Source organism: Scomber scombrus, chromosome 10 (genome assembly GCF_963691925.1).
Source record: "Scomber scombrus chromosome 10, fScoSco1.1, whole genome shotgun sequence".
Taxonomy (NCBI): Eukaryota; Metazoa; Chordata; class Actinopteri; order Scombriformes; family Scombridae; genus Scomber; species Scomber scombrus.
Genome location: NC_084979.1, coordinates 14,778,463 through 14,796,386, shown reverse-complemented (window position 1 = coordinate 14,796,386; position 17,924 = coordinate 14,778,463). Strand labels below are relative to the sequence as shown.

General features: G+C 39.9%; 2 protein-coding genes across 2 annotated transcripts; one reads left to right on the top strand and one right to left on the bottom strand.

Annotated features, from left to right (window-relative positions):
• Positions 1-47: 47 nt before the first annotated feature.
• Positions 48-13,276, top strand: srpk1a (SRSF protein kinase 1a). The gene is made up of 16 exons (XM_062427599.1): positions 48-93; positions 707-761; positions 3,930-4,066; positions 4,714-4,822; positions 4,979-5,066; positions 5,352-5,439; positions 5,911-6,017; positions 6,488-6,653; positions 6,747-6,772; positions 6,899-7,124; positions 7,247-7,636; positions 7,821-7,921; positions 8,405-8,512; positions 8,690-8,759; positions 11,480-11,572; positions 11,908-13,276. The coding sequence occupies exons 1-16, from the start codon at positions 81-83 to the stop codon at positions 12,090-12,092; spliced, it is 1,962 nt and encodes a 653-aa protein (XP_062283583.1). The 5' UTR covers positions 48-80; the 3' UTR covers positions 12,093-13,276.
• Positions 13,277-14,544: 1,268 nt separating this feature from the next.
• Positions 14,545-17,085, bottom strand: lhfpl5b (LHFPL tetraspan subfamily member 5b). The gene is made up of 2 exons (XM_062427691.1): positions 16,677-17,085; positions 14,545-14,792 (listed from the first exon to the last, which is right to left on the bottom strand). The coding sequence occupies exons 1-2, from the start codon at positions 17,083-17,085 to the stop codon at positions 14,545-14,547; spliced, it is 657 nt and encodes a 218-aa protein (XP_062283675.1).
• Between the last annotated feature and the right edge of the window lie 839 nt (positions 17,086-17,924).

Genomic DNA, 17,924 nt, shown 5'->3' with positions numbered 1-17,924 from the left:
GCAAAATCAACCACTGCGCATGCGTGGAATATTCGACCACTGGTGGTGTAGCTAACGGCTAGGCTACGTATCCAGTCAGCATGGAGAGAAAAGGTAAATCTTTACACCGACATGCCGCACATTGTACGAGTAATGTTAGTCCGTGTGTTGACAGTGCAGTTATTGTTCCTCCACAGTCACCCGTGTAAGCATTAGCGGAGCAGCGAGCCTTCAGAGGGCTTTAATTGAACGCGTCTGTCACGCACTGTTGAGCTGGTGCGAGCTACGTTAGCTTTAGCTTCAATGGGACATGTCAGGATTAGCGAGCTACGTCCAGTTTTGTAGCTCCTTCTGCTTTATTACTCCACCTAAAACACCGACAGCATTAACCAGGTGTTACAGTTAGCCAACTGAGTGTCCTGCAGTGACTTTATGTCCCACTAACGTTACCGTATTTTTGGGTTAGGGTCACCTAGGTGGGTAACGTTAGCTTGGTGATGTCAGTTAACCATAGATGTCTTCAGAGTCAAACTGGGTGAATGCAGTTGTGATTTATCTGCTGGTTGTTGCAAACACGACACAATACTGCACATAATGACCGAGTTTATGAGCTGTAGGTAGTTGTACACTCTGCCTCAGACAGTGACATCCCTTCTGAGTGTCAGCTGGATGACAAACGGCAACCAGACAATGGCAAAATAATATGTCACTGGTTTCTTTTTGACAGTTTTGGCACTCCAGGCGAGGAAAAAGAGGGTGAAAGCAAAGAAGACCAGCAAAAAGTGAGTTATGTTTTTTCCTTTTTGCATCCACTTCAAGCTCGTCGTATCTTCATGTTGTGTAGGAAACACTCGCTCTGTCATGCATTTATTGAAGTGCATACAGTTAAACACACACACGAGCTGCCTGCTCATGGTCCAGATGTTTGGATGTTGAAAGTGACACAAGGTCCTTGATAGCATGCTTGCACTCACACTTTATTTTGGTCCGTGCTGATTACACTGAGAGACTGATAAACGCATCTGTAAAGAATTAGGAGTTGTGTGCACTCTCCTCTGGTGTCTGCAGTTTTTCATCTTTGCACAGATTTCAAATAAGGGAAGCAGCTATATTCATAAAGCCTTGAACAGTTATTTTAATAAGACCTAAGTTGTAAGCTATCCGTATAGAATGTGCAGTATGCTGTGCCTGAAATAAATAATCTGAAGGCTATGTCCTAATATAAAAATAGTTTGTGGATGATTACATTTACATAATTCAACATTTGGGGTTGAGAAAATTGCACTGAAGCGTTGATTTCCAATCCTGATTGTTTAGGTGTACCTAACAATCTACTAATCATGCCATCAGTGGCATCCTCTGGGGTGTTGCGTAACAGCTTGTGCTATATTTAAAACCAGAGAATGAAGAAGCCCACATCAGCCCACCGAAGCATGGTGTTTCACTGAAAACTGCAGATACTCACCTCCTGACAGCGTTACTTTCATGGCAGATACTTGCATGTCTATATAGGCATAAGAAACTAAATATTTCTTATAACAGCAGCATTGCATGCCGCAGTCGTCCTTGCATGCTGAGCCCTGCATGTATATTAAACCAGTGACGCTGTGATCTTCGTGACATAATGCAGTGGAGCAGCTACAGTCTTATTCTGTTGTCAGGCTAAATGTCAGTAATTAATTGTAAGCCTCTCTTGAAAAACATGCACCAGAGCAACTTGAGTATCAGAGCACACAACTGCCTTCAAGTGATGATCACCAGGAAAAAATAGGAACACCCACCCGATATTAGAGCAACTGTGTTTTTTCTTTTCATGAAATAATGACTAATTTCAGTTATGTCTGGTTTCACATTTAAGAAATTATATTGTTCTGGTTCATCCCCGTTTCTGTTCTTCAATTAAAGAGCTATGACTGAAAATGAGAATCGAAAAGATTCATTATGAGCACCAATTCTAATGAATTAGAAATGCAGTAATGCAAGAGTAGGCGTTTCAAATGGAAAAGCCGTCTTTAGACAGTCAAAATTCAGTAAAAACAATTCTGTAAATGATCACAGATGTTTGTTCGCTTACTGCAGTGCATGAAGTAAAAGGGCGATTGTGTCTGGCTTGAACAAGTAGGTTGCAGATTATGTGGAAACCAGCAGCCCGTTTGTGAGACTCTACAGACCAGTTTATTTGAACGTGATCTCAGCAGCTCTCTTGGCTTGCGTAGTGATGAGCAGCCTTAATCTCCTTTGTGGAGGAAGTAACATCAGGCTGTTTGGCTTTGAAGTTAATATTAGCGACTGAACTGTTGGCAAACACAGATTATAGTATGTTGCATTTATATACGCAGACAGACTACTCACATTTGATCTTTTTATCACTGCTAAAATGACAAAATATGTTGTTCTGACTAAATTAATTACATTTCAATTTTACATTCCCTGTATAAAGCAGTTACATATTCTTATGAGGGGAATTATATATTATGTAAAATGTCTGAAAATAGATTTGGGTGGGTATTGTAAGCCAGCCTGCAGTGAACTGATGCTGACTGTGATTTGAGAGTTAGCTGCAGTAATGTTTAAAACACCAGTAAATACAGAATAACAGAAAGTCTGCACACAGTGACTCCTCCAAATATTTAATGCCGAACATGAATCATGTACGGACTTGTTTATTTTTATGTTCTAGTGCACTAAATATTACTAATGAGCGCATTTTTTGTCTGCATAACACTGGACCTTGTTTCTTAATATTCTCAATGTCTTTATTTTAGTACAAACTCACTTTTTGTCCTTGCTATGTGACAATGTGACATAATGACAAAATAATTGAACTTTGCAGGACAGCAGTAACACGCTGGTCTCTGGGGTGAGAACACGTCCCTCATCTTTATCTTAATGATGTTCATGCATTTTCTTCTTTAATGCAGCTGTGGTTTCTTTGCTCCTGATCCTTGTAATTTATTGTAGAGTTTCCACCAATACAAAAAACTGAAGTCCTCATTCTGTTTTTATATTCTACTTCATAATACAGTCGCAGAGCGCACACTTAAAATAGGCCAGCGTTAAAATTAGTAAAGCCACCCAGACATGTGTTGACAGCTGAATAGCTGTGCATTAGGAATAGCCTCCAGCACTGATTACCTTAAATGTTTCTTGCGTTTTTGTATAGTGTGATATCTGTGAAGGTATCTGTGAATCTGTTGTGGCAGGAAAGTTTCGACAGGATTTTACCTCTAGCATTAATAAGATATATAAGTTCACGTACAGCTTTCGATTGTCAGCAGGACTTTGAGAGGTGTGGTCCACCTGAAAAATGTTTTTATAACTCAGGGTGCAGTTACTGGCATCGCTCATTCACAGTGTCTGGATTGTGCAAGCTGCTCTTCATTTGTGTGTGAATATTCGTTTATTGCAGATACAGATCAAATAAAAATGGTCTTAATTGGTTTCAACACCAACCTTGCAGATTAGCTCTGGGTGTCTCTCTGTATTTCTCTGAGCTGTTCTACAAGTTATGGATCATACTGAAAGCTATTAACATGGATTTATATCTTAAATGTAATTGGTTTTGTGAATCAAGACCCAACCAATACACTTAAAGTCGATTTCACCAAAGCTCACACATTATTTTTTAAGTTGTAGGATTCAAATGAAGAACCTGTCACAGGGTTAAAGGTCTGACCTGTCTCGCTGTCCTGTGAGAGTAATGCTGCTGTTTTTTTTTTTGGGAACAGTTACCTGTGATGCATTAAGCAGGATTTGGGTGTGGTTATGGTTATTGGGTGGAGGCTGGTGAATTGTTTTAATAAGAAGATTAACTGTTTTAACATGATTAACATGTCTACAGTCTTTGTGAAACATTTATTACATAGGAATGCACTTATGACTCAGGCAGGACAGAATATGTCACAGACTTACTCTGTCTAATAGTTGTTGTGCATATGTTCGTCCATCAGGCAGCCAGCCAATCCCAGAGCTCGACAGCAGCCCCAGCTAGAAGCCTCGCCTCAGGAACCAGAGGAACCCCAGGAACCCGAGGAGATTCTTGGCTCTGATGATGAAGAGCAGGAGGACCCTAACGACTACTGCAAAGGTGAGTCCTGTCTCACTCAACATCTTCACATGTGCACGATTACGCTGTTATTGTGAATAACCAGATTGATAGATTTCATTAAAGCATTAATACGGCTTGCAGTAAACAACTTCCACACTAACTGAGTTATGCCATGATGGCCTTAATTTAATAAGTATAACCCATTTAATGTTTATATGACTTATATGACTGACTGTCTGCACTTACTTTCTAGTAGGGCTGTCAAATTCATTTAAACAGCGTTATTTTCTGCGAACGTTCTGTTTGACACTTGTCCCTGTCTGTAGTTTGGTAATAAGGAAGCGATGCAGCAGTAACATTTTGGATAACAAACAGAATTGTGTGCGTTTGTGTGTGTGTGTGTGTGTGTGAGGGAGGGAGGGAGAGAGAGACAGACTCTGTGTGTGTGAGAGACAGAGACTGTGTATGTGCAGAAAGCAAGCATATATCCACTCCCATGTGAATAAGAGTATTAAAACTTATATTAAATATTCTTTTAAAGTACATTTAGAAAAAATTTAAAATGTGCGATTAATTTCTGATTAACCGCGACTTAATTCATGACAATTATGCAATGAATTGGAATTAAATATTTTAATCAATTAACAGCCCTACTTTCTAGTCAACGGGTGTTTTTTCTCTTCTAGGTGGCTACCACCACGTGAAAGTAGGTGACCTGTACAACGGAAAATATCATGTAATCCGGAAACTGGGATGGGGACACTTCTCCACTGTGTGGCTCGCCTGGGACATCCAGTATGAGAAAACTTCATTGCATATTTTTATTGCACAGTTTTGTTTTTAAGGCCTGAAGTTGGATACAGACTCAGTAGCAGCTGACTCTGACACTGTTGTGGTAGGGTATTTTACAATACTTCCTGTTAGCAAACGGTACTTGCTCTGTGGTTGCAGGGTGAAGAGATTTGTTGCAATGAAGGTGGTGAAGAGTGCAGAGCACTACACAGAGACGGCAGTAGATGAGATCAAACTCCTCCGATCTGTAAGTAGTTGAGTTTATTTCAGAGAATTGTTTTCCTGTAATTTTATATCCCTTAAATTACAGTAGATCACATTTTGTGCATCCTGAGGACAACAGGAACCGGTTTACAGTGAAAGCTGTTACAGATTTTACACATTGTGTAACTACACATGCTGTGCAACAACAAACCATGTTTGGCAAATGAGTTCAAGCAGTTCTTAATGGAGAAATGTTTGCCAATCCTATGTGACATCAGTAGGTGTGATTGTGATTGTTGATTGTGTTATTCTGTTTTTTTGTTCCCAGGTAAGAAACTCAGACCCTAATGACCCCAACCGGGAAATGGTGGTCCAGATGGTAGATGACTTCAAGATCTCTGGTGTGAATGGAACTCGTATCCTTTAAAGCTGAGCACTGCTAATGCTTCCTGGTCTTTTGTTTTATAACTCGGATTTTATTTGTTTAATTGCGTCCTTGCGGTAAGACTAAAGCCCCTTAATTCTTAGGAAAAGGATCATTCTTTCCCCTGGTATCAAATTTAGCCCGAAAGCATTTAAAGTAAACAACAGGTGATGGGTGTCATGCATGTGTCCCAAACAGGCTTCCACCTATCACAACACTTTGGCTGAGTACAATCCTCTAAATGCCACAGGCATAGTTGTACCTGTAATATGACACTCTGTAACAATACTGTAGTGTTTGCACTCCTGTGACCTGTCCTCTTTTCAGTATAAATATTGCTACTGCGCATGTAAGTGAATGGCTACAAGGCCTTAAGATGTTTTGTAGATTGTTTTCTCCAAATGGGTTTTCAATTTGGCTTTATTTGTATTGCATTGTTACTATCTTAACAGCTTCCCTTCAGATGTCTGCATGGTATTTGAGGTGTTGGGGCATCACTTATTAAAGTGGATAATAAAGTCCAATTACCAAGGGTTGCCCCTGCCTTGTGTGAAGAGCATCATAAAACAGGTAACATGAAACCCCAGTGTCACACCTTTTGTGTGCTGATGACTGGTGATGAAGATTGAGACATAGCTTACACCAGTTTATAAAAGCTGTGTACTCTCCAGGCTGTGTGATGGGTAGAAACCAGTCAGAACGGAGCATGTTGTGAACATTTAACTTAAACAGTAAGGAAGTCAAACCTTCCTTTAAACATGACAGATGGAGCGAAAAGTATTTGATGAAACAATGAAACAAATGAGTGATTCAACATTATAACACATAATAATTACTCATTTCATCTACTCTTGGAGAATTGATTTAACTTTGTAACCTTCTATTTTTGCAAATTATTTTAATGATTTTGTTTTAGTTGCTCACATTACCTGATTTGCATTCATGTGTATCAGCCTTTTATTACATAAAGGTAAAGTGAACCTCTTTATTTCGGTTGAATTCAAATGATCCGTTTCCTTTTCCATGGATTCATTTTCCAGGTTCTCCAAGGCCTAGACTACTTGCACACAAAGTGTCAGATCATCCACACAGACATCAAGCCAGAAAATATCCTGATGAGTGTTGATGAGCCTTACGTCCGAAAGCTTGCAGCAGAAGCCACAGAGTGGCAGAGGTCTGGGGCGCCTCCTCCCTCCGGTTCAGCAAGTACGACATGAAAACACACACAGACACACTCATATGTATATTTATAAATATTGTGTTGCAACTATTTGTAATGATCTGATATTCTCTTTGCAGTAAGCACAGCACCTGCTCCAAAACAGGTATAACTTTTACTGTTTACTTTTTGCATAGGACATCAGCCTCTCACATTTTCAGTCAGCACACATTCAGAGACAATCCCACAAATGTATCAATGTGAGCCTGTTGTTTCCTTATTTCTCTGACAGACTGTAAAAATGTCCAAAAACAAGAAGAAGAAGTTAAAAAAGAAGCAGAAGCGTCAGGCAGAGCTGCTGGAAAAGTGCATCATGGACCTGGAGGAGATGGAAAAGACCACAGAGACACGAGAGGAAGAACAGGATGAAGACGAGGACCCACAGTCTCCGAAGGGACGGGCCTGTTCTCCTCTCAGACAGGTGTCTCTTCATGACCTGGGAAATGAGGAAACAGAGGGTAAGAAGCCAGCATCACTGGAGTAATGTGTGCTTCTTTAATTCTTATGACTGTTGGTTAAGGTTTTGTTATAACTGTAATACGGTAATGATTTATGAATCTGTCCTTTCTGATCCTCTCAGGGAGCAGCGTGAATGCAGATCTCATAAGGGTGGGACGAGAAGAGCTGTTGGAGGTGAACTGTAATGGCTATGCGGAGGTGGAGCAGAGGCAGTCCCGTTGGAGGGACGAAGACCAACATAATGGCAACGCAGAGCCCACACAGAAATGTGCCAGTCAGGAGGAGCAACGCGAGGACTCTCGTGTTCACCCCGTTTGTAACGGCGTGGACTCTGCAGATCTCAATGAGCTGGACACTGAGACTGAAGGCAGGGGAGCTTACAGCAGTGCAGTAACTGAGAGAAACCTTCCTGCTGGGCTGGAGGAGGGTGAGCTGGAGCAAAGCGTTTGTCAGGAGGAGAGCGAGGACAGGCCCGACTGTCAGTATGGAACTGAAGAAAGCCTGAGAAACGGTCAGTCAGCCAAAACCATTGCAGCCACTACTGCAGAGACGTTTTCTGGAAGCTGTTTGCTCTGGAAGTTTAATAAAGGCTGAGCTATGTGAACTCTGAAATATGTATTTTTAGACTTTCTTTTATTAGATGTCTAGTCCATCCTTATCTCTCTCTCTCTTTCTCTCTCTCTGCTCTGATATAGGCAAGCTAACAGCAGGATCCCTGCTAGTTAACCCCCTTGAGCCAGTCAATGCCGACCAGATCAAGGTCAAGATTGCAGATTTGGGAAATGCCTGCTGGGTGGTGAGTAGTCTGTTAATGACCTGAGGGATTTCCTGATTAACGAAGAAGCCTTTCAGCTAGGGACACATCCAGTGTCATCCAGTGACCAAAATAGAAAAACTTCAAGCTCTTTGTTTTATTCTTTACATTGATGTAAGTTTAGTTAAGAAATGGCAGATGCAGTTGGGTACAGTTCTCCTCACTCTCTGTTAGCGTCTGCAGAGCAAAGTGGAGTCCAAACGAGGGCTGAACAATTAATCGAAATTTTCAAATTGCAGGAGGAGCAATATTTGTTAAAGGCAGCATGTGTGTCAACATATCATTTTAAAGTTAAATATTGTTGTGCTGCAGAGATGTCCTGGCCTACTCATCATATTCAACAGACTAATACTAAAGCAAATACAACAGATAATACTTACATATATTCCGCCCTTTACTGCTGGCTTTGTTATTCACAAGTGATAAAGAATTGTGTGTTTTCTTCTCTTCCATCTCCCTTGTCAGCACAAGCACTTTACCGAAGACATCCAGACACGGCAGTACAGATCCTTAGAGGTACTCATTGGTTCTGGATACAGCACACCGGCTGATATATGGAGCACAGCCTGCATGGTGAGAGACTGTACTAAAAATGAACTAATCACATTGTGTTAAAAACACCCAGAGACAGAAATCATAGTATAATCTACCTTGACAAGGCCTCAGAAGCATTATTAGAGTGTAGCTGCTGGTGGGAGGGATTTATGTGTGTGACGTCTTGTGTTTATGATGATTGTGTTGTCTCCCCAGGCCTTTGAGCTTGCCACAGGGGACTACTTGTTTGAACCACATTCTGGAGAAGATTATTCCAGGGATGAAGGTATTGCTGGGACTCACTCTTCCTGTTCATTCACCTCTTTTCTCATTAATCCTTACTGCTATATGTAGCATTGTTTTGAATGAAAAATAGTCATTTTGTACTGGTTTGATTGCTACAGTGTTTTTCTTATTAAATTGAGCCTCATTGGTGTTTAATCGTCATCATGAATTACTTAAAACATTGATCATATCCACACATCTAATAAGAGTTTTCACAGTAAGCATGGCAACTTGTGACTTTGCTCCAAGTTATTGTGCAATTTGCACAGTAAGTTGAAGCGCATTATTCTTAATTTTCACAGTTTTAACACTTAACTGAGGTACTCCATTACAGTGATGTTTCCTGATTTATATTTTAGAATATTTAATGAGATAAATGTATCTGTGTAGGATCCAAGCATGTGATGAGTACCAACATTCCTGTGGTTATTTCCTCTTTAACACCTCGCACCACATTTTTGTCGTACTGGAGACGGGGCCTTCTCCTCTTTTTTCCTTCTCCATCTTTCTTCATTTCCTCATGACTCACGCTTCACATTTCTTTTTCTTGCTTTCCACATTTTAATCTTAATTTGCTGCTTTCTTAGCTTGAGGTTTCTGTTCTGACTTGATTTTGCTGCAGCATGTCAGTTATGCGCTGAGATTTAACCTTCAACGTATTGGCACATGTCCTACAGCTGTGAATCAGCCTTTTCACTTACTGTGCATGAACTCATGATCCCATTGCTTAATGTCATCTCTACTTTCTTTGTTGCATGACTGTGCTTCATCTGATTTTTTTACTAATCACTCATCCTGTGTCAAAATCTGTTATACAAGTTTTAGTGCATATTGCTTTGATAGCTGAGCTGTAAGCTTTATTTTTGATCTGATTCAGTCTTAATTGTTTTTTTTTCATATCTGAAAGTCAATGGCCTACATTTAAATGTTTTGTAATAGCTTTTGATTTGCAAAATTAATATAGGCTCTCAACATCTATGCTTGTTGTCATACTAGGCTGTCATCATCCATTGTTCCTAATTTATTGTTCCACATGACTGTTTGCCATCTCTCTCCCATCCCCTCTTCTCTGCAAACGGTTCTCTCTTTCTGCCCCCTTTCTTCCTTTTTTGTCTCTCCTCCTTTCATGTGCCTCATTTCCAGACCACCTTGCTCTCATGATTGAGTTGCTTGGTAAAATTCCTCGCCATTATGCTCTGAGTGGGAAATACTCACAGGAATACTTCACTAAGAGAGGTATGCTACCCCTCTGTTTGTGGCCCGCCCTGGGAACGGTGGACAGGAGGGAGAAGGGGGGAAAGGTCCCTGGCAGCACATTCAGATCCACCAAAGTTGTTATTGTGTGCAGGCCAGTGTGCCTAATGATGAATACAGAGCATTAAACGTCTGTTACTTTGAACAGTGCCATCAGACATTGATTCAAGTAGTTCTGCCAAAGATTGCCTGGCAGAGGTACAGTCAGTACCGTCGTAGTTGTAGCCAGGCGATTTGGCCCAATATCCAATACTTTTTTGATCCCTGCTGGGGGAAATTTTAATGATTTTTTTCCCTCCAGAGTGTTAGGTCAGCCAAAATAGTTGATTTAAAGTCATTTTATCAAATACATTTAATTTTAACTAAAAGAATCATTAGATGACAGAAAAGCAATTAGAGAAAAGGTTGCAAAGCTTTTTAATTACAGGTCTGAAGAACATAAAATGAGTCACAGAAAGAATATTTTAAGTGGTATCAAAAAGTGTTAATAAGTGATCAATATGTATGTAAATAAAGACCCTTAAAGAAATATCTCCTCCATGAAGGATTCTTGGCCCAAAATATCTTAAGAATTTTAATCCTGCAGAATGGCTCAGATCATCATCCCTATCCTTAAAATGACCCTGTTGTATTGACTATGGCGGGTAGTACAGAGTCTTGATAACTCTCGGAGTATTTTAGGGCACAAGTGGGAGATTTTTCTTAAATTTGTTGCTTAAGGGAAATATTTCAAGTAGGATGAAAATATCCCAACCTTTCTTACCTTAGAATGAGCCCTTTATATCGACATAGGGAGGAGGTTCTCTTCCTTAGAGGCTGCCATGTTGCACCGCCATGTTTCTACAGTAGCCCAGAACAGACAAACTAAACACTGGCTGTAGAGAGGGCCTTTCATGTTTTTCGCAGCCGCAGTAGGTTATCCTACAAGCTGGGAAGGGAAGGGGAGGGGTATTCCTTTGCTTCAAATCAGCAACAGCACTGCTGGATGCCACTAAATCTACACGCTGGTCCTTAAAAAAACATTGACACAACAAAGATCAACACATTTAAGATAAATGTAATATCTGTAGTCGTAGTCAGTGATAAAAAAACTAACTTTTAACCTTGAACCTCAGAAAGATTATCTGCTGATCCTCTTCATATTCCACCCTAGTTGGAGTATGAATTTGTCGCATTATGAGATGTTTGTGTGTTTCGTGGCTTCTCAGCTGTAATGTCAGATACAGTGTGATAGAATTTGAGAACCTCTAGATGAATGCTGAGAGCGTAACACTGCTCATGATGTCTGATGGCCATGTTCGAGCTCTGTGCACCTCTGCAACAATCTGGCCCACGTGTGCTGTCAGCCAGACCCGTCAGCCCTCCACCCACACACCCAGAGTGGGCCTGTGACCAAGACACTGTCTGATGAATCTGTGGTTTGTCTTTTTGTTTGTTTGTCTGTCTTCAACCGCTGGGCGGCTGTAGACCATATAGCGCTGATCATTGAGCTGCTGGGGAGTGTCCCACGCAAACTCATAATGGCTGGCAAATATTCCAAGGATTTTTTCACTAAGAAAGGTAAAAAATTACCATCACAGTCAGACTCAAGAGAAGAATCTGTTTCTGTGTATCCTTTTCTGCCATTATGCTAGAGCAGCTTTTTTTTCATCTAACTTTTATTGTTAAAAACATTTTCAACAGTGAGTAGTAACATTCAAAAGGATGACCTGTTTGGGAAATACGTTTACCATTAAAAAGGTTGTTTTTAAAAAAAGTGCAAAAAGTAGTGTAGTATATAGATATTAATAATATATTGCATATATGTTTTCATAGACATAACTACCTTCTACTGTACTGAGCTCCCACATTGTTAAGTGTCTCTGATACAGGTCTGTCTGACTGTTTGCCTGCAGGCGATTTGAAGCACATCACCAAGCTGAAGCCATGGGGCCTGCTGGAGGTGCTGGTCGACAAGTACGAGTGGCCCCGCGAAGAAGCCGAGTGCTTCACCGACTTCCTGCTCCCCATGCTGGAGCTGATCCCTGAGAAGAGAGCCACGGCTGCAGAGTGCCTGCTCCACCCGTGGCTTTCCCTCTAGTGGAGACCTCCAGCTATTGCACCTCCCTTCCCTCCTACTCTCTCCAGAGACTGCAACAGATCACTTTCCAGTTTGGGCATATCAGATGAATATTTATTTCTCTTTTTGTTTCGTTGTTTTTTTGGATTTCTTATGTTCTCGTTATTGAGCGCTTGCTTCAGTCTATGTTTGCTTTGTATTTGTTGGTTCTTCCCTCCGTGTGATGACGTCAGGATTCCCGTGGGTTATATTACTTTGTGGTCATGTTGGCTCCAACTGCTGTGCTCCGTTCACCCACCCAACTACGCAAACCTATATTGTACTGCTAGTGACTCATCCTTGTTTGTTACACTCCTGCACTAAAACCCAAACAAATCAAGGATATGTAGCCGTTATTGCTCATTTTTGTCCCCATAAAAAGGACTTGCTATCTCTTTTTTTCCTCGTACATTTCATTAGTGCTGTGTTCTCTCTTTTTTATGAATTATTTTATCTTCTATTACACATGTAAGGTATACATTTTGTATTTGTAAAGTAGGCTTAGGAAGTTGCACACTGGGCTGACATGTACACTGACTGTGGTAACGTTCACACAGCATTTCTCTAGACAGACTTTAGTTTTCTTACTGAGACAGCGCTGTCTGACAATGTAGGTTATTTAGCCATAATAAATCCATTGTCACCTGGTATTTAGTGTGGTTAGTCAATCATAATAAATGAGATTGTTCATTCTCATGGGAGGCTGGTATTCTCATACACATATTACAATTCAGGAATATAGTGTTTTAAAGGTTTCAACAAGATGACACGCTACGAAGCCCAGTTTAAAGGAAAAAAAGGAAATAAACTGTATATATCTGTACCAAAGAGTTTGCCTTTATGTATATTACAGTTATGTACAGTTTTTAACAAATCTTATATCTTAGCTAAAATTATTTAGCTGGGTAGCTGTGTTTTAATAAAAGTGAATGGAAGATGTGTTTGAGCTTGGTTGTATGTGTGGCCAACTGTTCAATAATGTCACAGTTTTTACCATTGAAATGGTAAGGTATGATGTTATGTAATGGTGTCCGAAATTGATCATATCAAAGTAAGTTATGTATCTGTTGAAGCCTAGGTAAAAACAGAAACTTACATCAGTGTCAGATTCAAAAACATAGATTTTGTTTGAACAAACTGTACAACACACCATACAATAAAACAGACGTTCATACAATACAGAACGACGGTGTCAAGCTTGTCTCTCTGAGCGAGGTTTATTAGGCGTTTGACTCAAAACTAACCAAATCATAAAAAGAAAGAAAACAATAAAAAAAGACAGACAGGTGAACAATTTGATTTAAGCTTTATCTTTACTTCAGGATGCTTTTCTTGACCATTGAAAGCCTTTAAAGTGCATCTGCGTCACTCTGGTCCTGAAGTTCCATGCTCATTAGGTTTTTTCTGTAAAAGAAGATCACAGCTCGGATGAATACCTGAATTTAATGGACTGTAGACAGTGCTTTTGCTGGCTACTAACGACCTGTAATACTTGTTGAAAGTCACCCAAACTCAAGTGTTTAAATAGAAAACAAGTTTATTAACTTGCAAATAAAGCACTTTATAATGACAGATATGCAGCATGGACATGATTGTTTGGGAACAGGTCATGGAACAGGTCTGAACAGGTTTTGGCAACAGTACGCATTCTTAAGAGCTCAAAGCAAACAGCATATTAACCTCATTTAAACTGCAGCCTTGGGGACAACCAGATGTATGAGATCGTGTGTATTAAGGAAATAAAGCACTGTATTAAGATATTATCTAAATGAAACAGTAAGCAGGCCATATTCTTAAATCATTAAACTCTGTAACAGTATAGATACAACATTTCACAACTTCCCCTTCTACTAAAAATATACAAAAAAGGTCACATGATAGAAACAATATGGATAGCTGTTGGCTGAATATCAACTTTAATGTCAAGAGCTTAACACAAACATTTTCACCTGAGCTATGAAATTATTAAGAAGAAAAAGAGATACATTTTCATGCATTCAGTATGCAGTTAGTCACTCGGAGAAAAGAAAAAAGAGAATTTCTATAGGTAAAATTTCCATTGAAAGCAACTAATAAATAGACCTAGAGATGATGGTGTAATGTTGCTACCTGTTATTTCCAAACTGACATTAATGAACATTGAAGCTCAGACGTAATAATACCCACACCTCTTATTATTTAACATTTTGACATGACACAGTAGGAAAACACAGATATCATTATTGCATTTAATGATGGCTGAATTTCATTTAGCTGCTTCGGTTTCAGGCTCCTGTTGTTGTGCATCGTTGGTGATATTAGTGACACCTGTACTTTTCCTTTATGACAAGTTAAAATGTTTAACAGCCAGCTTCCCTCCCTTTTCCAAGCCCAGGAGCAGAGATAGCTTCTTCCCTGCTTTGTTTGACAAACACACAGCCCTCACCTGTGTGCATTAGCCCTCACGTTCTCCCTCCACCTCAAAGTCATCTGGCAGCAGTTTGTCCTGTCGGTTGCCGAGGGTAAAGGACAGAAGTGCCAGCAGGAGGGCGTCCAGAATGCTGATGATAGCGAGGATGTAGGCCCAGCGCACTGTGCAGTTCCCTAGGCTGTACTTATCAGTCCTCTGGCCGCACATCCTTTTCACCTCAGGAGCGTCCCAGCCATCCGGGTAGATCATGCAGCCCATCACCATCAACACAGCTGCGGGGGAAGAAGTGCATAAAAATGGAGCCTTGCATTAATTACCTCTTGAGTGTACTTAGGTTGCTAAATAATTATGAAGAAGGTTCTTCAGAGCCCCAAGTGCAGGATAAGACACGATGTACCCCCATAAAGAACCTAAAGTTGAAATTATTTATGGTGCAGCAGGGCAAACAGGCTCACTGTTGCTGTTTGGATGATGTTACTGATATTAAAGTTCTTAAATGTTTTTAAGTTTCCTCTGGGTTTTCACCATAACTACTGAACAAATAGAGTTTTTCAGCTTTGTGTATTTGTAATTATTCTCCTCAATATGCAGTTTTTTATTATTATTAGTAGTAGCCGTATTGCATAAACAACTTTAGTTTTAAACAAAGAATACATGTATGTACATCATTCTTCCTCTAATTAGGTAATGATCATACAATATATTACATTATCCCACCCAGAGGGAAACAAACACACGCATTATACAAATGACACCTACACACACTCACACTCATGGGAAGCAGCTGCAGTACAAATCATAGTACTACTAGTAGTTGCAGATCTACAAGCTACATCTTACATACAAACATATATAAATACATTATAAGTATAAATTATTCAATATTAATACATTCATATACTTCTGAAGCCCAATTTGTGACTTATTGCCTATACTAATTAGGACAGGCTGCCAGGTGTGCAGGTTTTTAGTCATGTATGATAACCTTTTAAGTAGAATTAAATTCAAGATTTTTTTCAAACCAAAGGAAAACATCAAAAGATTTATCACAAATCTACCTTTAATAAAAACATAACCTTTCAGCAGCAACAATTCTCAAGACACATAGACTCTTATCATACAGGCTAGTTTCCTCAGTTATGGTGTGTCTCAGGCGCAGGTTCAGATCAGCTAACAAACACAGCAACACCTGTTCTTGTTACATGTAACCAATCCACCATCAGAGGTGTCAAAAGTCTGAGCTGACACCGGAGCCCTTATTGGCTCCTGCAGTGAAGAACGACACATTCAGTGACAAACACACACCACGACTGAAACTGGAGAGGCAAGCGGGCGACTCATGATGGGATGATTTTATCACCTCAGAGACAACAGTTCAAAAGAGAAGAGAAACGCTGGTCTCACTCATCCATCAGACCCACTGCTTCATTTCAGAGATATTCAGGTGTTGATATCTGATAAAGATTTAAACGATTTTGTGGACTGTGCACTTTGAGGACCAGTTTCATGGTCTTCAATTGCATGATTAGATGGTGAAACTAAAAAAACTGCATGGTTTTAAAACACAGAATTAATGGCAGAGTTACTAGTGCTTCCCAACAGACTGTGACCTTTGATCTCTGTTTTGAACCTTAACTAACCTACTATCAATATCCTCATCTTAACCACAGACTCTTGATGTCATAGTTAAGGAAGATAATTACAAAATCATTTAATACGGTATTTTTAACAATATACCTCAGTATTAATAACAATATTTTAGTGATTATTATAGTCAATTTGTTAAGTTTAGTGTTAGCGCTTGACTATTAAATAAAATGTAAAAACAATTATGTTAATTTCTGTATTCATTTATCAGTTGAATGAAAAATAATTCAGGTTTTTCCCTAAGTTTAAGTAATAATATGAGTAAAATGTCTGCATTCAAAGTGAAGTAACACTAGCAGCATCCAAATTGACATTCATCATTCATTCATCTTTCATTGTGTTATTGTCATTACTGATGCATTAACATGTAGGTCTAAGCAACTTTAATTTAGTTGGTGGATGTGGACCTCATTTTAAAAACTTAAGTGGAGTAAAAGGACCAATATTTTCCTGTGAAATGTAAAGGAAGAGGAACATTAAATGGAACAAGTACTCCACACGCAGCTCACCTGAGGCCAGCTGCATCCACGCACAGATCCTGTACACGTTCCCGGTGTTGCAGAAGAAGAACAAGCTGAAGCAGACCATGGTGCCCACGATCAGCAGCATGGAGGTCCCGACGAAGAACATGGCTGTCCTGAAGGCCGGAGACGGGATGGAGGCGAAGTCCAGCACGCTGCCCTTACAGGTGAGCTCCGAGGTGAGCGCATTGCCAATGCAGTAGTGGAAGAGGCCGAAGTACCCGGCCTGCGGGGTGTTGACGCTGTCCCCGATCCAGAAGGGCTGGATGAAGACCACCACGGTGATGATGACGAAGCAGATAGTGAATACGGCCCACATGACGCCGATGGCTCGGGAGTTTCTCACATAGTTGGTGTGGTAGATTTTGGCAGCCTCCTGGGCTGGAAGCAGATCCATGATCCCGAGCGGAAAGAATACAAAAGTTTGTGTGAGACTTTTACAACTTCCAAAAAAATTATTTTCTTTTAAAATCAGTAAAGTATTTTGATTCTGTTATTAAATCAATTCCTGCTGCTGATCTTTAACACGCCTGTTGCCTCCGAGGCTGCTTTGCATTGAAAGACCAGTCTCAGGATTCAGCACCTTGGACAGCACCCTCATCCCTTCAATTAATGACGTGACTGACGTCAGAGATGGACAGCTGCTGCCTGACAATAGTGACAATGTGGGATCCCAGACTGCAAACACATGTGGGAAGTAACTAAATACTTACTTTACAAATAATTGTAACTACGTTTCCAAATTACCTTGCAGAATTTTGGACGGATGGAAACAAAACATTAGAAAGAAATAATGTGTTTTATAAGCTCTTTTTTAAGACTAAAATAATTCTCTTTGACAAGTGATGTAAAGGTGGCCTTTTAAATATCAATGTGATGGATGTTTGTAAAACAATATATTTATAAGTGTGTAAGAGAATCTACGGTGGACACGAAACTCACAACAAAGTGAAAGCTCCTCTCTGGAGCAAGGACCCGCTCTCTATGTAGATATAAAAGGTTCATTCTGAGCTAATGAAAACACAACTATTCTTATTTTCAGATGATAATGTACTAATTAAAACATACTTTCTTCTGTTAAGTAGATGACACTAAATTCTACACACTGCATCTTTAAATGTAGCTTAAAAACACAGCCTTCTGTTTTCAACCCTCATCAAGAAAACAATGTGCATTTCTCATAAATATAAAATTCTGTTGGGTTTATTAATGTTTTACTGCATAGTTTTGCCGCTG

Coding starts and splice junctions, on each gene's coding strand:
- srpk1a (XM_062427599.1), top strand. Junction 4,067..4,713: donor CCCTAACGACTACTGCAAAG/GTGAGTCCTGTC, acceptor TTTCTCTTCTAG/GTGGCTACCACCACGTGAAA. Junction 6,773..6,898: donor CAGCACCTGCTCCAAAACAG/GTATAACTTTTA, acceptor TTTCTCTGACAG/ACTGTAAAAATGTCCAAAAA.
- lhfpl5b (XM_062427691.1), bottom strand. CDS start 17,085: ATGGATCTGCTTCCAGCCCAGGAGGCTGCCAAAATCTACCACACCAAC. Junction 14,793..16,676: donor GTGGATGCAGCTGGCCTCAG/GTGAGCTGCGTG, acceptor CTTCCCCCGCAG/CTGTGTTGATGGTGATGGGC.